The sequence below is a fragment of the Poecile atricapillus genome, chromosome 1 (assembly GCF_030490865.1).
Source record: "Poecile atricapillus isolate bPoeAtr1 chromosome 1, bPoeAtr1.hap1, whole genome shotgun sequence".
Lineage (NCBI taxonomy): Eukaryota > Metazoa > Chordata > Aves > Passeriformes > Paridae > Poecile > Poecile atricapillus.
The window spans coordinates 9,204,654-9,230,997 of NC_081249.1; the positions used below are offsets into that span (position 1 = coordinate 9,204,654).

A 26,344-nucleotide genomic window follows, 5' to 3' on the forward strand; every position below is an offset into this window, starting at 1 on the left:
AATGTTCATTATTCATTAATTAAATAGCATTTTCCGTTACTATGAGTTGTTTGTACATTGCAACATATTTTTAGTTCTAAGTGCAGAGAAAAAAACATATTTTTTAATTTCATCAGTTGATAATTATTAGTGTCTTAAACCATTGAAAACATTGTAACAATTTACAATTAAAACTTTTGTTACTGTATTTTACTTTGGTGTTTACTTTTATTTCCTAATTTATAACAGTATTACAGAGATGTAACTTTGGCTGATAAATTTGGGTCCATTATCTCAAATTGTTTAGAAAAATGAACTGCAATAGTTACTTTGCCTTGCAAATATTCTAATGAATTTATTCAGGTTGAATGTAGAGGTCAAGAAAGAAAGTGATTCTTAAATTTTGATGTAAAGTGTCTAAAAGGCTGTTAGTTATTGCTTTGAGCATTTACTCATTAGCAGCTGTCTATTTCATGGAGAAAATTCAAAGTGTATATCACCAGTTCATTGTGTCAAGAGATTTTTTTTTTTAATCCATCCATATACTTGAAAAGTAGTATTTTCTGTCTTGAGAGGAAATATCTAATATGTGAGCTCCAAGCAGGATCTGTACAGCAGGAGATAAGCCGGAGGGGAAGGTCTGTTTCGAACAGTGAATTATTAGTTTCTGCTTTAATAAAACCAAAGCCTTCAAGGGATTGAGTTTGGTTTCCACATAAGTGTGGAGACAATAGTTTTGTCTATTTTCTGCCAAATGTGTCTTTTTTTTTTTTTTCTTCTCTCTCAGGTCCTTTAGAAGCACATGAGTACTCCAAAGTTGGTAGTGTATCTCTGAAACATTGCCCACCCACACTTCCTTCCACAAGACTTGTTCTTGTGAGTTGAAATTTGTGTTGCTGTTTGTAAAGGCTCCCAGACCACTCACACATTGTTTCTGAGCCCTTTGTGGTGCTTTTGAAAGGTCACTGGCACAGTGTTGCTGTTTACACGCAGATCTGAGTGGGTGCAAGGTATTCCCATTACTGGTTCCAGCCTTCAAATCTTCTTGGTTTTGGCAGTCTAGAAAAATGAATGCAGCAGATCTGTTCTGTGTGATCTGTTCTGTCACACAGCAGAATGTGACTGCAGCATGAATATAACAATTGAAAAGCACTTCATCGATACTTACCCAGGTTTTGAAGTTGAAACCTCAGGAGATAGCTTTTACTGTATTTTACTGTAAAGTTAAAGGGTGGAATAATGGCTCATGTCCAAATATTTGGATATGCCAAAAAAAGGTTTATTTCAGGTGATTGTAGTAGCAATTCTTTCCCTCACAAGGTGATCTGACAGGTGGTCAAAACTCACCAGACAGAAATGTGGAGAAATCAGTATTTAAAGAGCTGTAGACTCTCATGCCATGATCCATGGATTCATGATTACCTCATAAACACTTTCTTCAATGTCCTCCCCGTACAGACAGAGAGGCTTCTTTCTGATTGACAGCAGAAGTAGTCAGACTGCACAGACCCATGGAAATGCAAGTGTGGGACCTGGTTCAGACTGCTCTAATTTTTGCTTTTTAAGAGGTTCTAGTAACAGATACCATCAATAAATAAATAAATAAATAAATAAATGTTAATATTATTAATAAACATTGTGACATAGTGAGCTTGCATTACTTTTGTAGAGTAACTGCTGAGGGAATGTGTGGGACAGACTGCAGATGCCTCTGGCATGTCACACGTAGAAGTCAATATTTATAATGCAGCATTTATTGTTTTGTGTCAGACAGTAATCTGTGAGCAAACCTCAAGGGCTTAAAAGTTAACTTTTCTTGGAGCAACAACTAGCAGTGAGGCTGTTTTCAAAATTCATCTGATCTTAGGAGTCATAGTAAGGAACAGAATGAGAAAACTCTTATAGAGATTGTTCCTTTTGATTTTTATATAATTCTGTTTTTAGGCAAAAAAATGTGAACATTTAAGGAGTTCTGTTCATTTATAACACTGTCTGGATCCTGATACTGCAGAAATATGCCAAAAATAAAAGTTGGATTTTAAAAAAGACAAGTGTCTAGAATCTAGGAGAGAAGTGTTTAATCAGAGGAATTTTACTCCTAGAAAATTCAGGAGAAAAAGTTTTTCTCAGCAGAATTCCTGACAATTTCAGCTTTCTATTAGAATTATCTCTACGTGTTTTGTCTCAGTGGTAATTATGTTATCAGTCTTTTAAATTATGAAGAAATGTTTCCTTAAAAATCTATTTTTAGATCTACAGAATGAGAGAGTCACAGTAGGTGCAAGACCTAGACAGTCAAATTAATTAGCATTTTACCTCCGCTGATTGAATAACTTGATGGTAGGTGGTGTAGCTGGGATGTAAATTACCTCATTCATATGGTCATAAAAATTCAATAAAATGAGATGTTATTGGAGTTGGTTACTGCTTTTAAGGTGAAGAAGTACTTTTAGTTAGCTCATACCAGCATGATCTGTGAGTAGAGGCACAGAGTAGAATATTTGCTTCCACATTTAGCAGGAGTCTTTAAAGTTGGTGGAAATAGTGTAAAAATTAGTCCTGCTGCTGTTCTAACTTTGGGTTCTGATAGGTGGTTGTAAGTTTATTTTTACCAAGTATTTCTGAAAATCTTTGAAGCACTGGAACATGGGCAGTGCTGGTCATTGCCTTTTCCTGGTCAGTTCTGAGCGAGCTCATACAGACTTTGTCAGCTTTGTAGTTGCATGTCAGATGGAGATTTCTAACCTCATCACATCAAATTTTCAATCCAGGACAGTTGGATCTGGACATTAATCCAGTATTAAACTAATAGGTGAATTAAATTAGGTTAGAGTAAATGCCTGGAAGTAATTCTGTGGTTTCAGTTACTCACTTCTTTATAAATATGCAGAAATCATCAGCACTCACCAAGCCTTCCAAAGTATGTTCTAGTTTATTGGATTTGTGAATTTATGGCATTATTGCGACTTTATGTAGCACTTGAAAACAAATCAGTGAGACCAGCAGAAAATAATTAGAGCTATGTGTTGTAGCATTCTATGGGCAGATGCAATTAATTCAGGAACTAAGCCTTGAAGTGCTGTACACATTCAGAGTCCAGGAATAAAGTGCACTTCTGTGGTAAATAAGGGAATGACACAGATTTACTTAAACATTTAACCTGAATTACATTCAAAAAAATCTCTGAGAGTAAGATTAGGCTAGATCAGAGAGAAATGACTGGAAAAAACAGGTTTTGCAAACTGTCTACCTGATATATCAGAAGCTATTTGGACACTGAAAGTATCCTAAATTTTGGATCTCCTTAACTTCCCTGAAAGGAAGGGTCACAAATGCTGATGGTTGCTATTTTGAGGCTGATTTTGGGCAGGTATCTGAGTGTGATGACATGCTTGCAGAAGAGTTTGCATATTACAACTCCATGAGACATAACTGACTTTGAAAATGCAGTGGTCACTGATACCTCTCTTGACTTCATTATCTAAGAACAGTACATTTCTGTACTGTAACACTGGAAATGTTGCACTTTCTAGTGCTTTTTATTGAGTGATACTGACCTTAAGTATTTTGTTCTGGTGCTGTGGATATGACAGTCTCTGAAGGAGAAAGGAGAGTCTGAAAAAAAGAGAAATGTCTGTTTTTGAGAGATGCAGCCTGGATTTACATCACCCAAAATAGTCCTATCTCCCAAGGAGTGTAAATATCAAACTGTTTTCCATCATTGGCACCTCATATATTGTCTTCATGCATCTGCACAGCAAAGTGACCCATAAAAATGATGAATAGGAGCTGTATTGAAGTCTGTCACTTGCTGAGTCATGCTTTCCAAAAACGTTGATGACAAAGTAGGTGTAAATGATTTTCCTGTAAAATCCTCTGAAGATTAATTTGCTCCTTTGTTACATTAATTCAGTGTCAGATATCAGAAGCAGCCCATCTTTCTGCAGTCCAGAAAGCCAAATGTGTCCTTGGCGGCATCAACAGCAGTGTGGGCAGCAGGGGAGGGAGGGCATTCTGTTCCTCTGCTCTGCTCTGGTGACACCCCATCTGCAGGGCTGCATCCAGCTCTGGGCTCCCAGCACAGGAAGGACATCGACCTCTGGGAAAAAGGAGTCCACCAGGATGATTAGGGGGAGCATCTCTCCTATGAGGAGAGGCTGAGGGAATTGGGATTGTGAAGAGAAGAGAGGAGAGAGAAGAGAGAAAAGGCTGCAGGTTGACCTAATTGTGGCCTTCCTGTACCTGAAGGGAGGCTCCAGGGAAGACAGAGAGAAACTTTCTACAAGAGAATGCAGTGACAGGACAAGGGAGAATGGTCTCAAACTGACAGAGAGTAGATTTAGATTGGATATTGGGGGAAGTTTCTTACTGTGGGGGTGGTGAGGCAGAGGTTCCCTGGAGAAACTCTGGATGCCCCATCACTGGAATTGTTCAAGGCCAGGATGGATGGAGCTCTGACCAATCTGGTCTCATGAAAGGTGTTCCTGCCCATGGAACAACATGATCTTCAGGGTCTCTTCCAACCCAAACAATTCTATGTTTCTATGATCTCCTTCCCCATTGTTTCTGGTAATGGAAAAGATTGACTTCTACAATTATTTATTTAGTAGGGCTGTCAAACCCAACTGAGCTTTGATAAGCCAGGTTACTGCATGAGGTGATTTAGGCAGCTGAGCTGATCACTGGAAGTGCCAATCTTCAGTATAGACGCTGGCAAAGAGTAGCTGTAATTGGTAATTTCTTCTTCTAACACTGCTGGATCTGGGAAGGAAATCTGCCTGTAATCTCAGGAGTATGTAGAGTTATTGAGCTTCAGTCTCCATGGATGCAGAGGTGCCCTTGATTTCAAATTCAAAAAAGTATTCATTAAGATGTGAGCATAGTTATTACTTTCTCAGTTGTGGGAATTTGGGATGTTAATTTTACTTTTAGTCAATCTGTATCCCCTTGTCAGGTATGCTTCTTATAATTATCTTAAAATAGTGCTTTGCTTAGTATTCAACTCATCTTTGATACAACTTTTTCTATTTATCTTTATATGGAAATCAAATATGTGCATATTTTTTAGTTCATTGGTTTTCCTATATGTGTATAAATTATTGTAATATAAGTTTGGTGTGGGTTTTGGTATCTTTTGGTGGAGCTGAGGACATAAGTTCAGTCATTAAATGTAATGCTTTTTCAGTCTTGTCCTTTCCTTCCACTTCAGAATTATTTATTTTGTAATCCTTTCTAGCAAAATATTGTTTTCCCAGTTTGTTTGCTTGGTACAATATGTAGGCCACATTAAGAGGTTAACAGTGTAGTAATTTTTAGTCAGGGAGCTTAGAATTATTGTAATAATTTATGAACTAAACATTGCTGTATTCTGTTTCAGGGCATTATTACTTAGGCACTAATGCACATTTCAGCTAAAAGAAATTCAATTCAGTGTGATTTTTCTATGTAAATTTGTATGTAAATTTAAACCTGAAACTCACTGCCCTATTAGCTTCTGATATTAAATGTCCTGTGCAATTTTTTTTCCTTCTATTTCCTTCTAATTTCCTGTACTGCAGTAGTAATAACAATGGATTCCTTGCTAAGCAAATTTACAAATATATAATTTGCTTAAGGTGTTTAGTCCTAAATTTCCAGCAGTTCAATTTGCTGTAGTCTGATAGACTTCAATGCTGATGAACAGTTGGTGCCTTTTTGAAAGCTGATATTTTGTAAGGAAAAATGTGCCAAGTAAAATGGTAAAATACAGCATCAAGAGAATAGAAATGCTGTGGTTCTCTAGACTCATAACCCCACGTGGAAAGGAGAGAGTTATCTTGGGAATTCATTCACATCTCAGAGAGAGAGAAAAAATAAACCAAAAATGAGCTTGTACAGTGAGGGAGACGGTTCACTTCACAAAGATCCTCTCCATTGACTTAGGAGTGAGTAGGAAGCCGAAGGATAGAGGAGGTCAGGAGTTCTGTGTGTGAAGGATCACAGAAAGGCCCAGCTGAGGGTGGATGTGCATGTCTGGGTTGGGAGTGTGTGTGTGTAGAAAAGGGTGATGAGGTGTGACTTGGGGACACTTTGCATCAAGCGGTTCAAGAGCCAGAACTGATTTCTAGAAGCAGTTTGACCAAACTGGGCTGATCTCAGATCATCATGGCCCTGAAACTGTCATCAGCTTCTGCTGCTCAACTCACTTGAGCCTCTTTTGTTCCAAGAAACAGAAATGAGTAAATAATGAGAATACAGTGGGAGACTCTTAACTCCTGCTACTGACAGACAAGCACTGATGGGGATGCTGAAAGCTCTGATCATTTTGAGCCTATGGAAGAGAGAAGTCCAAGATCTATTTTTTCAACAATATTGCCACATTCCAAGTTCAGTCCTTGAGTGAACAACATTTGTGTTTGTCAGGTGCAGCACAGAGAAGGAAGGCACTTGTTACTTGGCCATCTAGAAGAACCATGATTTGGGCAAGGACCTACAAAGGGAAGACTTTCTGCTGCATTATCTCACCAGGCCATTAAAAATACTTTCTTGCTGCTTACTCAACTTGAAAATTTGCTTCTATGGCCATAGCCTGGCAAACTTGGGAGCAAATACAAATGCTTTCACATAAAGGTCTATGGATTGAAAAAGCTTCAAACAATGTGGAATGAATGCCATCTCCTTAATAAAACTGGATTTTTAATTGAGAACAGTTCTTCTAAAGGATAAGAATTTTAGTCTTTTAGACACTTTGGCCAGGTACTGCTTTTGTTGACACCTGCTGATGGTGAGAATAGAATTATTGCTGAAGGTGGAACACAGAGAGTTGTTACGTGCAGTAATTGCAGAATGTGTCCATCTTCCTGCAAATTATTTTGTTGAACTCTAAAGAGGATTAGTTGAAAGTTCAGTGCAGTGCATGCATTAATAAAAGTAAAATTGCATATTATGGACTTAAATAAATAAGGTCCAATTGCTCAAAGAAGGAAATAGCAAAAGAAATGATGAGAAAGTCTTTGGCATAAAATATGTCAGTGATTAAGTATATTATCACAAATGATCAATTGATGATAGTGAGCATCTTTTGAAACAGAGTCTGGTTTACAGAGTATTAAACCTTTGCATAGACTTAGGCTATTAATGTAGGATTGAGTGTTAGCAGTTGATTGTTTTTTCAATTTCCATAGAGAATAAATGTTATCTAATATTTACATTCCATTTAATTTAATTTTAACTCTTGTGAGATTATTTTAAATAACCTGCTCTGGATGAGAAGTGGGTAATTGAAAGTTCTAAGGGAATAATAGCATGACATATTGCACAAAAGTGGCTCTAATTTGATGACTGGCAGCCTTGATATAAGGAATGTTTGTGGAAAGAGATTAATTTTCTTCTTTTCTCAATTTTTACATTTCTCCTCTGTCAAAATGTTTGTAAAATACTCAGGATGGAAATGTGGAACTAAATTAATGACTATGAATGTGTTTGGAAATTACCTGTGATGTTCCTCTTTCACATTCTGTCTGATAAAATAGTACTTTCAAGAAAAATAATATTCTTAGCAATTGCATGGACATTTTGTTATTTATCCTAGTTCTATGCCTCAATAACAATCCAATAAGGCCTAGAAATTTTAAAAAAATTGTAAAAAAATAAAGATTATATATATATTCTGCTGATAAACATACATCTGCTCTTATTACCATCTATGAAGTAGCAGATCCTGGAAATGTTTATGGCAATTCCAGGCAAATTTCCTGGTAAATTCCAGGGAAATACATAATCTTAAGCATTCATTTTATACTGGCAAGAGAACAGTGTTTTATGATAATACTGGCAATGTAAAATTTCCTATCTGTAGAAGATTAGAACAATTTCTTTGATAGTTTCTGCTTTTTTTCCTAAATCAGCTGTCCCATATTTCCTTTTTACTGTAAAAGTATTTCTTCAACACAGCATGTAGATGTTTTACTATAAAATTGTTATGAAGCCTTTGGCAATAAAATGGTAGATAGATTTAGAAACTTGTTTACAGCAGTAAAAACTATTAATCTGAGCTTTAAAATATTTTATGGCAAATTTAAATCCCATTTTACTGATGCAAGGCACTTAAATGATTTAAATTGTTGGTTTAGTCTTGCCATCTGTAGATCATTAAATGTGTTTTATGTATATTCCAATAGTCATTGTCTATAACTGTAAATATATAGAAATTTACCAAATCATAGGCAGGATGAAATGAGTGTGAGGCAGCTCTGTGTGGGGTCATAAAAGTATTTAATATTATTTTTTTAGTGTGTTATTAATTTTAATAGGCATTTTATATTTTTCTCCTTTCATATTGCAACTTGAATTACTTACTTTTTACAAAAAAGTATATGGAATAATTTTGCTGTGAGAAACAAATCACTATATGTTAAAAAAAGCCAAACCAACATTTTGAAATAAACTGTTTGGTTAGGGCAAAGGAAGGAGACCCAAATAAGAGTAGACACAAATACAGGTACAGAGAAATAAACACATATCTTTATTTTTGTATTTTGTGTATTTTCTATGGATGACTATATATAATTAGAAAATGCATATTTTAAACTGCAGGTGTGCCCCCTGGATTATCACAATGAGCTGCCTTCATGAGTACATTCTTTCTGGTCTGTTCCAAGAGCTTTGTTTCATGAGGTGCATTGATATTGATACACACAGGGCACAGAGGATGAATTTACACCATTTCTAACCTTACAGCAAAGGGAACTCTGCTGAAATGTAGGAGCTGTGCAGAGTGAGCTGCCTCTGCCCAATTCCTGCTCATCATAAAGGTGTTCCACGTGTAAAATATGCATATTTATCTAATGAGGCCATTTTTTGTCTCTGTTTTATTACAGTAAGTGGAGGTTTTTATGCATCTTTAATAGTATCAATGTTTTCCAGGTGGTCAAGGAAAGATGGTCCTTCCCTTAGACTTTAAACAAAGATATGGAGATCACTTGTGATGGAAATGGCCTAAAGGAATAAGAGAGCGACTGTTTATTGTGGTGGTGTTGTTTTAATGTCAAATATTATGATGTAACTTATAAATTCAGGGAACAGATCCAGCAGAATTCAGCCTACTTGTTTGCCAGCTTGCAAAGTGGATATTTCCATTTGTCTGTGCTTGGCTGTTAGGAGACAGCTTGGAGTTTTTACCTGTTTGGGATTACAGCAGATGGGCTTGAAAGGTGTATTTTGGCAAGCCTTGGACATATCTTGGAAGGAGAAGTGGGCTGTTAGAATGCAGACCAGCCATGAAGATTTGAACTTTTCTGTATTTAAGGAATTAAGGAGTTTACAATTTGAAGGTTGTCTGAAACATTTCTTGCTGAAACTTAGCTTTTTTTGGATTTGGATTTGGAGTTCACACACCAAACAAAGGTGCAGCTGAGTCTGCACAAGTGTAAACAATGAGCTTACACTTATTTGAGAAATATGTTTTATGTGTAATCACTCATAATTAATTTTGTGATTTTGGTGTTTTTTATTCTTTCTAGGATACTGTTGGAATTAATATTCCCATCACTAATCCTACCAATAAAGTTCTCAAGATGAGTGTGTTGCTGGACCATCCATCCCTTTTTGGAGAAAAGTCTTTCATCCTCAGGCCCAAACAAACATTTTCATATCACCTACAGTTTTCTGCAGCTGCTCTTGGCTCTTTTGCTGGAAGGTTTGTTGTAGAGTTTTGATACTTGTGATTGTGGATGTATTACTAATAAATGAACTACTTTCATTGAAACCTAAGTCAGTTGATGAAAATACTGACCTAATAACCCCTACAGAAAAAGTTAATAAATGGAATTAAGAAAATTTTCAGCTTTAAATGTATTGTATCCCTAACAGCACCTTTCTTCTCAGGGCAAAAGAATTATTGACAGGCAATAGAGTAATTCCTTGTTATTCTAATTCACTACAACTTAGTGAACAGTGTCTTAGAAACTTACTTAATTTTAGAAGCCCTCCTTTAAAACTTCAGATTAATCGTTAGTTTTGTAAATTTTTAAGTTCTGTAATGGGAGTAGCACAATTTCATTTTTTCTGAGAAGGATTGAAATTGTAAGAACATAACTAAAGCAGGTGGAGAGCCCCTTAACTGTCTTCACTTAAATCAATTTACCTTCACGATCTTCCATTACTTAACCATGATCTACTAAACGAATATGGAGAGGTTTTAAGTTAAAACTTTTTCATTATGTTGGAAATCCCAATGAAAACATGCAGGTATGATAATTACCAATGAAAAGATAGATGACCTCTTGGTCTTACAGCAAGTAATTGAACAGTGTAGAATTGCAATGCTTATTTTCCGGGAATTTGGTTACCAAAGCACTATTTATTCTAAAGGCTGATTGAAAAACAATTCCCTGTTTTTCAGTTAGCTCAACTGACTGGCAGAAATATGGGGATGGGTTGGAGGGTTGGGTGGTAATTTCAGAGGAGGGCAGAGACATCTGACTAATTCTGAAAGAGTATTTACAGTCAAAATCCATTTAGAGAATTATTCAATTTTCTTGTATTGATTTTTCCAAACACCAGAATAATGTCAGGTATCATTGAGTGATACAGATTCACCTAATACTGTTCTATAAAAATGAATACTGTTATAACTCTGGAAAGTCTAATTTTTTATTTTATTTCTGTGGGAACTTGTAGAAATTATGCTATCTTAAACTGAAGATGAGAATTGAGCTCAACTTTTTTTTTTTTTCATACCAGAAATATTTCTGGTATTTTTCAAGTGCTGAATTTCCAATAATTATTTCCAATAATAAAATAAAGGTTTGTTTTAACAGGACAAAACTTTGGGCTCAGCTTTGGTGGGCAGAGGCTTAGGGAATATATGCAGAGGTGAAATAAAGCACATGTTGACGTTCTCCAAATGGTTTTGCAATTTTGTTCTAGAAGTGTGTAATAGCTCTTTTAAATTGCAATAGCTCCCACAGACTGCAGTTACAGCTGGACAGAGGTACTTCCACATTACATCCACACTATTAACTTATTTTTCTGAAGCCATGGTCTGTTTCCTTTGCTGTTAGCAGCTGGGAAGAACTGTTGAAAAAGGGATTGTGGCAGGTGTACCTTTTCAAATGGTTGATTCTTTCCTAGAGCTGTTTTACGCTCACTTTAAAAGCTCTGTTGGCACAGGGGATAGACTGGAACCATAAAGTCATGGAATGGACATAGTTATCTATAATTTAGAAACAGAACTCATCCTTAGAGGGTCATGGGTTTGTACAGTGCATTTCTTCTAAGTTTTTATATGTTTCCAGTGCTTTGGTTTAATGTTATTATGACTCAGTTGCTCAAAATCCTCAATAAATAGAAAAGGAATTCTGCAGTAGGAAAGGACTGGATTAGAATGTCTGTAGCTGAAATATATTACCATATATATCTCACCTAGCAGCAAGCAACTTTCAGTCATGACAATCCTTGATTGTATATCAAAACAATATATTGAATATTCCTTGAAGTCTCTTTGCCATGCTCATAGGAATGTGTTTATTTCTATTCCTCAGTTTTTACCACTAGATTTGAAAAGATTTTCCTTTTTAAAATTAGTGTACAGTATTTCTGTTACTTTGACCTTCAAAATGGCTAAAAACAAAAGACTGTGATATTGAAATGAAATTAAAGCTTACTCTTGTAAGCTGGAATATGTTTGAGTTGTATTTTTGATAAAAGCAAGCTAACAGAAACTACAAGCAACAAATGAATTTTATTGGTAGAATTTAAGAAAGACAAAGATGAGATTTTGTTGCATCAGTAATTCTAAATATTATTAGAGTTGGTAGCTGAATTCAGATACCAGCACTAAGTGTTGAACGGAAGAAAAATATGATCCAATTAAAGAACTCACTGTGTTGAACTCATTAGGTTTCTCCTGAATTTTAATGTGTTCAGATTTTTTAATTATCTGAAAAAAATAGCTGTCATATTAAGCTTATGTATCTGTTTTTAGTGTCATGTTCCGCTCAGATGTGATTGGGGAATTTTGGTATTCCCTGAAGTTCAACGTAGAGAAGCCATCGCCAGCTGGGCTGCCTGATATAGGATGTGAGCTTGGAAAGTAAGTGAGTAGCTCAGAGTGCTGGACTGGGTCACTGCTTTTAAGTGTCATGGAATATATGAAGAGTTTAAACTCAGAATAGTGCTCTATGTCTGCTGTAGTAGGTTGCAGAATATTTTTTAAAATAGATTTGCAGGAAGGTGAAATATTCCTTACAGAAAAACGATTGAAATGAAATTTTAGCCTCTATGTAAACTACTGAATTCTTTATATAAAAATCACTGACAATGCTGCAGAATGTAATCACCAGGATCCATTTTACAGAGCTCTGTAGGTTTGCTTTATTTTCTGTTTCTTTTCTTCTCTCTGAACTAGGAATTTACTGACAATCCTGCTTTACAAATGCTTGTCTATGAGTTAGCAATATCTTTTAACCTCTCAAGAAATGGCAAAATAATGCGACTTCTGTCCTGCAGATCCTGTGGGTAGACATGGTTGAAACACTGCAAGTGTTAAGAAAATTAATGCCTTTAGAGAAATTAACCCAATTATTACCATCCTTCAACAAAATTTCAATGTGCATTTTGATAGCACAATGTTCAGTTCAGTTCTCGCTTTTAAGACATAAACTAAAACTTTGAGGATAAGACTTTGAAGAATGTCAAAGTTTCAATAGTGATTTTCCACATATTACCTCCACTTCCTCATAGTTTCTGTGGACACGTTGCTCTTCTGCATGACAAATTCCACTTAATTCTGTGTATCTTTGACTAAATCTGTAGCTAATTTACATTACAGACTGAGTAGAAATGTTGTTGGAGAGCACAACATGAAATTCTACCTGATTAAATTTTTGTGAGGGAATATATTCTGCTGTTCAAATATGATACACAGACTGAAGAAAACTGACAATGCCTTTGTTATTATGTTCTAAAGAAAAAAAATTGTGCTGTTTCCTGGCTTTTGCTTTAAAATTCTGGGCTGACTGGAGTAAAAACCATATTTTTTCTCTGCTATGTAGGCTATTGCTATTAGGAGTTAGGAATTACTTAAAACCTTTTTATTCAGAGTTTCTGGCATTCATAATTTTCTCTGGCCTGCACTGCCTGGAAACTGCATGCACAAATGGTCTAGTGGAAAATAGCAAGTCATCCTTTCCTACTGCAAGTAAAATGGATGTTGGAAAAGATTAGCACCATTAACTACAACTCTTCTTGTCAAAATTCTTACCTAAAACTCCTCAAAGTCCATATTTTATTTGTTTTTTTTTTTTTTTTCAATGAGATTTCTTTCCCCTTAACAAGATCATGCATGTTACAGTTCCTGTGTATCTATAAATATGTGGAGGACACCATGTCCAGTTCTGGACAGTTCTGGGCTCCTCACCACAAGGAAGACAAGGAGCTATTGGGGAGGGTCCAGTGGAGGCCACAGAAATGATGAGGGGTATGGGGCATCTCTCCTATAAGAAGAGACTGTGAGATCTGTGCCTCTTTAGTCTGGAGAGGAGAAGGCTGGGAGGGGATCTCATTAATGCAATGCAATATAAATATCACAAAAATGGGTGCCAAGAGGCTGGTGCCAGGCTCTTTTCAGCGGTGTCCAGCAGTGTCAGCATAATGTCATCAGCACTCTTCTTGAACTGCAAAGGGTTGGACAAGAGCTGATAATGATGGCATTGAGCTTACAGCTGAATTACTGGGAATTTCTCTGCCTCATAAAAAGATGAGATAGTCCAAGTAAATTGTCTGTATCAATGTATGTTGAATATGTAAAGGCAGTGCAGGTAAACATCTGTGTATTGTCTAAGAAAGATATCAATTTGAGAATTTTTTTGAATGGATGTACTTCCTTGCTATGTACTCAGAAATGTGAATGTAAACATCATCAAATACTTGAAGCATTTCTGGTTAGCGAAGATCTTTATTTTTTTAACAGATTAACTTCCATTATGCCACCTTTTCCTTGAATGCAGAAGCAGCAGTGGAATATGAATATAAGAATAATGTTTTTCATTGTGTCCTCTCTGTATTCTTTTTTCTATTGATCTGAAAAATTTCAAAATGAAACATTAAATGAATTCAGGATTTATTGTTATTAATAATGATTATTAATAGTAACTGAAGTTAATAAATATGTTTCCACATTAGTGGGGAACTGCTAATGCAATAAAACTTAATTATTATTTTTTAAATAAAAAATCCAGAATTTTTCAGGAAATAAATAAAAACAAAACCCTCTGCATAATGACATGTAATGGAAGAAGCTTTGTAATTAATCATCATTCTGTATATGAATTTTTCCAGATGGACTTATGCATACATACCTCTTGCTAATCCTACTCATGAAACTCTGGTTCTACAAATGGTTAACAGCGATCCCAACCATTTTGCAGTAGAGGCTGACCCAAAACAACCTGTAAGTAAGATTTCTGTGTTTTTATAAAAAAGACAAGAGAGCCTTCTTTTTAAAACAAGTTGAATTATGTATTGTACTGTGGGTTCAGAATATACAGTCTTTTACACATTTTAAGTACATATTTTAGAGATTTTATAGCCTGAGGTAGAAAACAGTCAAACATGAAAAGCAACTGAAGCTGAAGAGCAGATTTTTTTCCTGGAATACTTTGTGGAATGGTTTTGAGCAGGACTGCAGTGTAGGTTGTAAATAATTCAGGAGATATTAGAAGGAGAAGTTGTAAACAAACCAGCTGGTTAGAAGCTTCATAAGTATCTAATAATCAACAGGATAACTAGGTAAATATTTAGGTTAGTAGATAAACTATTAATGGAAGAATACAAAGATATCTCATAGTCATGGCAGTTATAAACAACTTGCAAGGACTATGAATAATAATTTGATCAATACAGCTACAAAGAGGCTTCAAGCAAATACCTAGAATTGTGCTGACGCCACGTTGACCGGTTTTTTCTTGTCTGTCTTTTCTGTCGTGCATAATAACACATCTTTATAAACTATGTTAAAACTTGACTAGTTTTAGATTAGTGTTATTACTAATAATTTAATGAATTGTTATTTGAATAGGAGCTTAGAAACATAATGAATGCAAATTATATTAATTATCTGGAAGTCTTATATATGTATTATATTTAGGTCATTGGCACAGAAGTGTGTTAGATATACCTATAATGACTTTTGGCTGCTGCAGATTGCATATTATCTGGTGCAGGAAATTAACAACAAGAAAAAACTATCTCTGCTCTCATAATTTATCACTAGAGATTCACACAGCAACAATAGATATATTATATTTTGTAGGAAAAGACACATTCAACACTAACTGCAGTAATTTTCTCTCTTTTTTATTGTAATCCTCAGTTCTTTATATAATTTATGGATTAAATTCTGAAATGTTCCTTGTTAATTGTCATAGTTCTTCCAGTTACAGGAGAACTTTGGTTGCTATATGCAAGCACTTAATATTTATTTAATGGAGCTGTCCCCTTTTTAAACCTATTTCTTTCATTACAAATCCATGTTTGGAGAGGTTATGTGGTTTCCTTCAGTTTTGGTGACAAAGTCAGGGGTGGCATTTATATCACAGAATCACAGAGTGGTTGGGGTGGAGACCATCAAATCCAACCCCCTTGCTAGAGCAGGTTCACCCAGAGGAGGATGCACAGGATTGTGTCCAGGCAGGTTTTGGATATCTCCAGAGATGGAGACTCCACAGCTTCCCTGGGCAGCCTGTTCCAGTGCTTGGTCACCCTCATAGGAAAGAAGATTTTCTGCATATTGAGGTGGAACTTCCTGTCACTGGGCAGCACTGGAAAGAGTTTGGCATTTGCCTTTAAGATTCTTGTGTGCATTGATGAGGTCCCCTCTCAGCTGTCTCTTCTCCACACTGAACGGGCCCAGCTCCGGCTGTCCCTCCTCATAAGAGATGCTCCAGACTCCCAATCACCTTTGTGGCCTCTGCTGGACCCTCTCCAGTAATTCCTTGTCTTTCTTGGGCTGGGGAGCCCAGAACTGGACACAGCACTCCAGATGTTCTTGCTTCTCCTGAATATTTTGTATCTTAGGCTTAGTAGCTCCCCACAATAATGCATTCGACTTCCAGAAGATTACTGCTCATAAACCATGCCCCGTGTTTCAGGTATTGGTTTATATTAATACCCATTTCAAAGCCTTTGCTGTGTGTGGGTATCATTCGAGTTTGTGCTCCCTTTAAAGGAAATAATGCTTTCTTGTCAGCAGAAAGGTTCTGGTTTGTGCAACCCTCAGATGAAAGGCAACAAAAAAGAGCAAATTATTAGAACAATAGATTGAAGATGAAGTTGTTCAGTGAAGATACATTATATTTGAAGACAGTAGAGTCAGGTCAATAACTTTTATATTTTATCTAAATTTCCATGTTTATTTTTATGCCATCTAAATGACATAAAAATATTTGAATGTACTGGGCTTTAGATCAGAAAATGTCTCAAATTGATTTCTTCAGTCCCTGAGTTATGTTAGATAAACCAGATTCAAAAGTGATCTCAAAGAATTTTTTTCCCTTAAAATATCTGCCTAAAATAAATAACCAAATTTTGACTAATATTTCAGAATTTAAAAAAATATAATCCAATATTATTATCATATTTCTGTGTGTGTGTAAGTTTGTTTGTTCCATTTTCAGTTTGGAACAAAGGGCATTACTGAAATATCACAGGGGATTATTTTCTATAGCTCTGATTCAAGTATGGACATCATTAATAATATGCTTTCCTGAGGTCCAGTTGGATTAGGCTCAAGTGTTCCTGAACTTCAGGGTGCATAATGAAGTCTAAATGAAATTCAAAGGCTCTAAATCCTTTGCCAGCTTCATGTCAATTAGAAGCAGCTCTGTTACCCTTTGTAAAGGGTAAAAATGAGATAAAAATGAGAAAAGACTGCATATCTTACTAGTGGCTTTGCAATTGTAGCCTAATCAGTTAAATTGGAATATAACATCTTGGTTTTCTTCCAGAAATTTGCTAAAAGCTTTCAAGGATTCCCTTTAATAGGATTTGGATTTTCATATATTTTTTCCTTTTTTTTTTTTTTTTTTTTTTAAGAAGCTACGCCTAATTTTTGTTTCCCTCCTTTTCAACCTTAAACTAATGTCATAACTTTATAAATGCTGCCAAGTTATCTAAAAGCCAGAATGAATGTGAAAGTTTACTGTAAAATTCCAGCTTGTTTTTCATTAGCATATTGGGCATTGAGGATGTCTGGGGAAAAAGTCATGGGGATGTTGAGTTTGGTGTTTCTATCCTGACTGCAGCTTTCTTTGTCTTTAGCAGAAAAGGATTCAGATTCAACACCTAACAGCTGAAAATTTTCATTCATCAATAATATGTTTTTCAATTTAATACTTTTCCTCTATATAAATACATTGATGTATTTCATATATATGTGTATTATATTGATATACACATATATTTACAAAGTACAAAAAATCTGACAAACAGGGTCATCTCTATGGCCAAAAAGAAACATGCTTTCACTGCAAGTCTTCAGTTTGCTGTTCTCCTGGCTTATAACTAACCTAAACCTTTTTCTTTAAGCTGTGCTCTTTCCTGATTGGCTTTGAACAAAATTTTTTTGAGGACAAATAACTTAATTGGAAAGAGCTTGCAGAGAGGAGTGCAATCTCTGTGTGCAAGGTTTAAGGATTTTCTTAATGACCACAAGTATTGTTTTGTACAGAGTAGAGAGCAAGCTTTTAGATTTAATGAAAGATTCCCCTCTTTTCTTCATTTTATAACAGAAATAATATATTTGTAGTTAACTGCAGACTCAGTTTCTGTATTTGAACTGTTGTATCAGAGATCATATGAAGAGCAATGATATTGGTTCCTTTTCACATGAGTATCATGGAAGCCACTTGTTTATGTGAACAAAATGAAAGGCAGGAGATGTGTTAGCATCAGCATATTTAATTGAATGATTGAATAATTCTACGACTTTCTTAAAATATACTTTTTAACGTTATTTCTCAATTCTAGTTTTAAAACTTTTTTTTTTTTATTTCAGTAGAAAGTAAGTAGGTTTTTTTGCCCAGCTTATTTCAAAACAAATTATTTTTTGGATTCATGGAACATCATGCTGTATAATACAAAATGAATTTGTAAAACCAAATCTATACTGTAAAAATTAACAATCCTTTCTGCTTTCAGAGCAGGCAGTCTGCTGGATTATCATAACTCCATGTTGATTATTTTGATTCATTGTGGCAGTGCATTTTCTGAGTAATGATAATATGTCAAGTAATACTTACTGGAAATCGAACTCCTGTCTGTTTGCATGTCTGTGGGAGAGTTATTATTCTTATAATATATAATTATATTATAATTATATATAATGTGGATGTCTTACTGAAATTACTCAATATTTAAAAATCTTAGTGTTAATTTAATTTTGTTGTCTTATTCTATGCCATCCTGTCTTTACTTACTTTTTCATTTTATTAAAAAGTATTTGGGAGGGGGTGTTTTCTACTATGGTTCTTTCTCCATTTGAAGGTCTTCATTTGATAAATGGGTCTTACTAGTAGGTAGAAACTGGACTGAAAATGAAAGTTTAATTAACTTTTATGGCAGTAGTCTGATGAATTATTTTAAAACTTTCTCCCCAGAAAAAGAAAATAACATTTCAAGTTTTGTGTGTTAGTTGAGCAAATCTGAGCTCTGTTGTCTCCTCTGCACAACCTACCTCTCACTGCCATCAGTAGGAATATCTGTTGCTCAGGGTACATCAATATCCCTGTCCCTCACTGAACTGGTTCTGATGAATAAAGATTTTTAGCTTTGTATGTATTTTCATGTATTTGTGGCTTTGGAAACTTCTAACACATGGTTGTAGCTCCTTGTACTTTTCCTACTCTTTTTTCCCTACGTTTTAGAACAAGAAGCTAACCTACTAACACATTCTTGAAATAAGTCTTATTTTTTAATTTTAATTTCTAGTCTTATTTTCAAGGAGAGAACCTACAACAAAGATGTTTTGTTTTCCAAATAGAATCTGAGAAGACACAAGAAATGGGACAAAGAAGCCCCTGGACTGATTCCAATGGGGCAGTACCTGGGGTAAAATTACCTAGGAAATGTTCTTCTAATTGGACAATATTTGATAGTTACACTAATCAATTAACCTTATAAAAATTGTGGAACTACTGTATTACTTGTGCATATTTCAGTCTTGCTGGAACACTAGGATTTAGTAGTTAAATGGGTGTTTTCTCAGTCCCAGCTGTTGCAGGGTGTTGTTTTGACTTTCATTTATTACAAATTATATTCTTTTTATGAAACACAGGTTAACTTTTCATTATATCAATCAATTACCTTTTTATCTCTTCTTACATCCAACATTATTTAGATATTTATAATATTAAAACACTAATACCTGTTTTTTATTAAAGAAATAGTCATATTAATTGTGTATTCAGTGATTCTGGCTGATCAGTCTCTAAATGCATTGGCATTTTTATCCTTCATAGTTCAATTAATTTACTGCTTATCTGGTTCTTGAAAAGAGAGGTTAATCCATTGTGGTCAGCTACTTTGCTTTTGCCTGTGCAATTGAGTCTCGAGTAGAATACTTGAGGAGAAAAGTCTCAACATTATTTACAGTGTTGGTTTTGCTAAAGGTGAGCAGAGGAGAGACAAAGCACTGGTTTATTAAAACCTGGCATGTATTTCCTTTCTGAGCCAGTTTGTGTCTGTGGGGGTCACTGTGATGGCCCTTCAGTGTCATCGGTGCGATCCGACACCGGAGCGCTGCTGGAATGGTGTTGGAGCTGCCGTCCATGTCCTTGAGCAGTTCCAGCCCCAGCCCTGGAGCTGCTGGGCAGTGGATGTGCAGGGACAGCCACTGGGATTGTTTGCTGCAATAACTCCCTGACAGGGGAAGTGCATCTGGTGGAGCCCATTAATGGCAAACACATCAACACTGCTGGGGCAAAGCACAGAAGAGAAACGGATGCAAAAAAAAATTGATTTCCTCTCCCTTACCCCTCCTTTCTTTTGCTTTTTTCTTGTGTTTGTACAGCTGACTATTCCTCCTCATTCCACCACTCAGCTGCCAGTGAGATTCTCTCCCTCTGCCCTTGGAAGACGCAATCACAAGGCAACAGTAACTTTCAAATGCCCAAAGGTATGAGGATGTGCTTGTGCCCGCAACACTTGGGATTCAGGTTAGACTCTATTTATGATGGGCAAGGAGGGAAGAGGTTCCACCGGTAGGTCAAGGTGAAGTTTAATGAATGGAAGCATAATGAGAGAACAAGCACAAAGATGTTCAGAACTTATAGTTTGTTTTATCCTTGGTTTTACACAGGAATTATTCTATTTACAGTATTATAATGTGGTATAACGGCCTAGGAGCTGGAATAGGTAATGAATACTTTTAGCTCACTCAGTAATTAGTTCTGCTGGTTTTAGCACTAAAAGACTGACACTTTTTAGCAGTGTCACCACTAAAGTTAAATTTCTTGATGTTTTTCCCAACCCCCCCCAAAAATTAAATTGTTTCATTTTTTTATCCAATCTGAATTTTAGAATGCCACACATGTGAAAAAGTGAATACTTCCATTCATTTTATCCGAAAATGTTTTTATTTTGAACACCTTAGAATTGTTGACTTCTTTTTTCTCTGTGAATTTTCCTAAAGTTGAATGAGAAACAAGTAAATAGAGAGACATGAGTCATCAATGTGACCTACTAACTGGTTTTAAATTACAGCTGGAATAAAAAAGAAAAACTGATAGTACAATGTAAATGGTGATATTTCATCATGCAAGATGTGATTAAATGAAGCCTTTGCTTTCTGTGCAATTTCTTCTCTGTGTTTTTTTTTTTGAGTTTCAGATATCCTAGAAGTCTGCTGACCTGTGAATTATTCCAGTTGAGTGCTACCAGCAGTTTTCATTAGTGTTTTAAATAATACTAAAAAAGTGAATATTCTTTTATATGAAAGAAATGAATATTGAAGGAAGTCATGTGGCAATTATTTTTTTTCCTGAAAAGTATATTGAACAGACAGGTTATGTGCAGGTGGTGTTGGCACAGTATTTATTTTCAGACTCTCTCTTAAATATTTATTAAGGATAAAACCAAGGAGACAGCAATGCTAATATGAATAGTATATATCCAAGTTTAGTTCAAGAGGACACAGTGTCCTTATTTTCTCTGAAACCTGATGGTCCATGGAAATCTCAGCTCTACTATTTCTTTCCAATATCCTTGATTTTTCTGTGTCTAAAGACTAATGTTCATTATTAGGTTTAGAGTAACACTTTCAGCTTTCTGTGTGATTCTACTGCTGTCCCATCAAATAATTACTTTTTTTCTTTCTTTGTCTTTTGGAGAGAACTTCTTGCTTCATCTGCTTTCATGTTTAAATATATGTGCTTTGAATTTTGCTTTTGCAACCACCTATATCTCTCCATTCCCTACACTGAAAGCTCTGAGTAGCTGGATGAAAGTTAAATTCTATGTGCTTGAAGTAGGACAGAAATTAAACACAAAAAGGAGATGTGAACATTTCCCAGAATGAAACTATTAATTTCCAGGTAGCAATACTTAGAGTAACAGCAGCTTGAAGAAAGAGAAAGGAAAGCAAAAATAAAGTTCACTTATAACAGAGACACAGAGCAGCAGAAGAAAGAAGTAGGCAAGATACTTTAAAAGGTACAGCTCTGACTCATCAAATAAAAAATGATGGCATGTTTCATTCACAGTTTGGAGAGCGGATATTTCACCTGACAGGGTCTGGAATTCCTCCTGCACGGATGGAGGCAACCACCATCAGTGCCTGCATTGGCGAGTACTCCTCTGTCATCGTATCCTTCGAAAACCCAACTGCTGAAACTGTGGTGGTAGATATCGTGCTGGCAGGTACAGGGGTTTGGATTTTTTATCTTTTTTTGGAATGGGGGAAGGAATTTAAGCTCCTTGGGTTCCATTAGAAGTGTGAAAGGGGTGTGATTAAATTTTCCACATTCTGTTTTTTGGCAATGGAGTTATTGTGTATTGTCCACATCCACCCTGAAAACTCTGTAGAGTGTGCTGTGGGAGATAGGAAAGAACACAAACCTCTTACAACTGTTCACAGAAGACTTCTTAGGTCAGGCAGCACCATATGGATGTGCAGCTGCTTGCTGGCTCTGTGCTGCACTGTATCATTTTGGCAACAGGAGACTCCTGGGATGTGTTTTGGTAGCTGTGCCTAAGCCAAATAGCTCAAGCTTTGCTTTACTTTTGTTCCTCAATTACCTTCAAACATTTTATATTATTTGGTCAGAGTCTGGGTAACTAAAGAAGTCAGTAAGAGAGCAAAGGCAAAACATTTCTAATGTTTTCTTTGTGATTTTTTGGTTTTTTTTCTGATGACCTTCCAAGCAAGTATGTTTTATCAGTATTTTCAAACATGCTTTAAAGAATAATATGAGATCCAGAATTATCAGAGTTCTATAAGTGACTGTCCATATTGTGATTTCACAAATTCTATAAGAATTCAGGTTCTAAATCGCACATTCTCATTGATGACTAAAATTTAGTCAGTCAAAGAGGAAATTTCACTTTGAGTGCACCAGAAGGCTTTAAAAGGCTCTCTGAATTTCCACCTGCTTGAACATAACATGTAAGTAGCATTAGAAAACAGGTGCCAAAGCATGCCCCGGCATCTACAAATAACAAAAATTGAAGATAAACCTTCCAGTTTTATCTTCATAAATAAATAAATGTAAGAGAAATAGCAACAAAACTATGAGACAATAGCAAAATCAAGCCTGTTCAAAGGTAAGTTTTAAGCCATGTGTACACACTTGTGCTGTGGTTCAGGGTTTGTGGAAAATAGAATAAGTGAAGAAATGTGATTTTTAAAAACTGTGGATTCATGTTTATTTGTTGCATTAAACTTATCCTTTTTAATCATACCTTCTGAATATGAATTAGAAATAAAGAAATACAGCTTTGTCCACATATGCAGTTTACATATAGGGGATCTTGGAAATATGTTTACCTAAAAGGTCCAGAGCATCTTGGTCTTGTGACTAAACACTGTACATTTGCTGACCAGGTTTTTTTTTGTCCGACTTCAGTGCAGTTTTCCCTGTTTAACTGCGGAAATATTTTCATTCATGACTGTCACAAAACAGAGTACCATTTGTAAATGACGACATCACTTGTGAATATCAGTTGTTCTCTTCTGGACTGAAAGAAGCAAAAACATGCAAAATATTCAGTGCTTACAGGCCAAGTGAATCACGGCCAGGATCTTGGGGACATTGCCAGAGTTCAGCTGCTGAGCAGGGTACCTGGCAGGGAGGGGGATCCTGGAATCAAGAGAAACAGTCTTGACCAGATTCCTACTTATGTGGCTTCTAGGTGTCCTTAAGTGACAAGGAGCGCTGCAGACTGTCTCTGCACATGGAGACAGGGCAGTTGCTGCAGCAGGTGGCATTCAGGGCACATACACACGGCTCCAAAGTGCTTCTCACAGTAGAAAAGGAAGCATTAATGCTGACTGCACAGCACAGGAGCTGCTCTTGCACAGTCATTCTGGTTGTGCAGTCATTACTTCTGTAATCCAGATGGAAGTTGTGAGCTTGGTAGCTGCCACTCTGGTCTGAGGCAGTCAGGAATTGTTGAGATTTCCCCCTGGCACTGCAGTGTGGATGGCAAGAGCCTCACCAGTTGGATGAATGCTGTGTGTGTTAGGTGAACTTCCCGTTTTGAGATGGAAATGGGCAGCCTGTAGGGGAGCCACAGGCTGAGGACTTAGCTGGAGGTATTCAGATCCACAAATCCAAATGGAGTTCACAATGTAATAAAACAGTTGGCCAATATGATTGTGACACTTGTTTTCTGTGAAAATTCATGGTGATCAGGAGATTTTTCTGTTGACTGGGAAAAGGCATTTTTGTTTCCTCCTTTGGAAAGTGATAGAAGGAAGACTGAAGAAGCCAGGATGATCACCCTCACTTGAACCCTTGGTGGGGTCACTGGAATCTTCCTTTTGCAGTGTGTGTAGCCCATGATTTGCACATTCTCTTACAGTCCATGTCCAAGCCCATGAAGGTCAAGAAGGTAATCAGGAAAAGTCAAATGGATTTCTTAAGTGCAAATCATGATTGACAAATGTTATTGCCTTCTGTATGGAAGTGAGTGATTATGCAAATAAAGGAGGAGCAGTGAATGTAATACACTATGATTTAGTAAGACTTTGTCACTGTATCCTGTAACATTCTTTTTTGGAAGCACAGGAAGTCCAGGCTTGATGAACAGACTGCTGAGTGGATTGGAAACTTGGCTGAGCTGTTGGTCTCAAATGATAGTGATCAACATCTTGACATTCAGCTGCTGGCTGGTGATGATTGTTGCACCCCAGGGGTCAACTTTGGGCCCCATATTATTCAAGACCTTTATTAAGGACATGGATGATGACAGAGATTGCAATGTAAATTAGTGAGAGGAACTGACATGATGGATGGTAGAGCTGCAGTCCAGAGGTACCTTGATAAATTGTTGGTGTACCTCAGTTTTGAATTGCTTTTTTCATCAACTCATCATTCCTGGAACAGCTGAAGACAAAGTGAACTTTTACATAATTAGTAATGCAATTTTCATGCTAAAATGTTAACCCTTTGTATTTTCCCCTCACTCCATCTACCCTGTGTGCTTATCTTAGACCAAACTCTGTGAATTAGAAGTGCTGTGAATTACTAACTGTGCAACCCACCCTATTTGACCAGGAAATAATTGATATATAAACTTTTGATGTGTAGGTCTGTGTTACATCTATGGTAAAAAGATTCCTGTTACATCTCATTAATACAGAATGCTTTATTCTAGTGGAAAGTGCAAGCTGGGATTCTGATTTGTACAACAATAAGAGCAATTAAGAGATGCAAACTGCTTGTCTTATTGAGAATAAATCTGCTGCCAGACAGCATAGTTTAGTATTCCATTACTATGAGGTATTATTTGTAAGAATGCTAATCCAGTGTGCTGTTCAAAAAATAATGGAGAAGAATAATCAAACTCATCTGTGATGCAAGTTAATCAGAAATTATTTATTGAGCTTAAATATTGTAACTAAAGCTTAGTAGATTGTTAAATTCTGAGAAACAGGAGAAACAGCATTGTTTAATTACTTTAGTGAAAACAGTCATCTTTCTAGCTGTTGAGCATGAACTTGTCCCATTGAGATTTTCAGAAGCATCTGGCTTAGACAGTGAAGGACTGATGGGGTTTTTTTATGCATCAGAAATTTTCAGTCTTCATTTTTCTTTACCCATCAGTAGAACTGACATCATGATGATCTAATGTTTCTCTGATCTGTGGAATTACAAAAGGTCTTCTTTGAAAAAATAAATTATATATCGCAATCTTTATGAAAGGATAATCATACCTGTCCTTTAAAATCTATCTTGAATTTTTAATCAGATTAATTGTAATGTTTTCTAATTAAATTTAATTTTCTAATTCAGTTGCTCTTGATGACCTGTACATAAAGTTTACTTTAATTACAACAAGATAGTTGATTTATGCATTCAAGCTGTGTTTAGATGTTATGCATTATTTGTTATGTGTAGGAATACTTAACTGGAATTCTCATTTCCTTCTTTCCAGAGGAAGATGAATCCAGTGTTATAGGCAAAATTATAGGCACAAGTTCATTTTAGCATTCCTGGCCCTTACATATCCTGAGGAATAATATGTCAGGCTTATTGCTGGTGTTACTGGAGGCCAGAAAGAGGGTGGGATGGGGAAATCAACAGAAGGGAGCAACTCAGAAGTCAGAATGACATGCCTGACTGATCTTGATCTTTAGAAATTGTCTTTAGACCATCAGACCCCTTCTTAAGAGGACTCAGTGTGTCAACAATGAAAATATGGCATCTCAGTTAAAGTGTAACAGCAATGAACATCAACATTTACAGATTTACTTCATGCTTTAAAGAAAATTAAACAAGTTATCTGCCTTATTTCTGAGTAACATTCCATAGGCAGTTTCTGCCCTTTATAGCTGTGAAATTATGTTTAGCAGTGCAGAGTTCAGGAATTAAAATAGACATTAATTGGGAATTGTCCTGTGCAGGCCATTTCTGAAGCTGTGTCAAACCCTAGAGCATTAGTCCTCAGACCTCAGAAATGTTTCTTTCTGTGAATTTTGGCTGCTGTTGTAGCACTAACATTCCTCTACTTGGGATAATTATAGAGCAAGTAAAACTATTACTACTGCTGCCCTGGACCTCTTTAAACTAGGTATTTTCTTATTGGATTAATACCAGTAAGTTTTCTTCACAGGATTTAGACACTTGGATGCTTGAATGTGCAGCTCTTATTCACATCAGCATTCACA

At 36.0% G+C, this 26,344-nt stretch overlaps 1 protein-coding gene across 1 annotated transcript in view; it reads left to right on the top strand.

Annotated features, from left to right (window-relative positions):
• Window positions 1-26,344, top strand: part of CFAP47 (cilia and flagella associated protein 47) — a 262,195-nt gene that overhangs the window by 171,463 nt on the left and 64,388 nt on the right. The window contains 5 exon segments of the mRNA XM_058829276.1: window positions 9,480-9,655; window positions 11,945-12,052; window positions 14,299-14,410; window positions 20,027-20,131; window positions 21,717-21,873. Coding sequence (XP_058685259.1) covers window positions 9,480-9,655; window positions 11,945-12,052; window positions 14,299-14,410; window positions 20,027-20,131; window positions 21,717-21,873 — 658 coding nt within the window.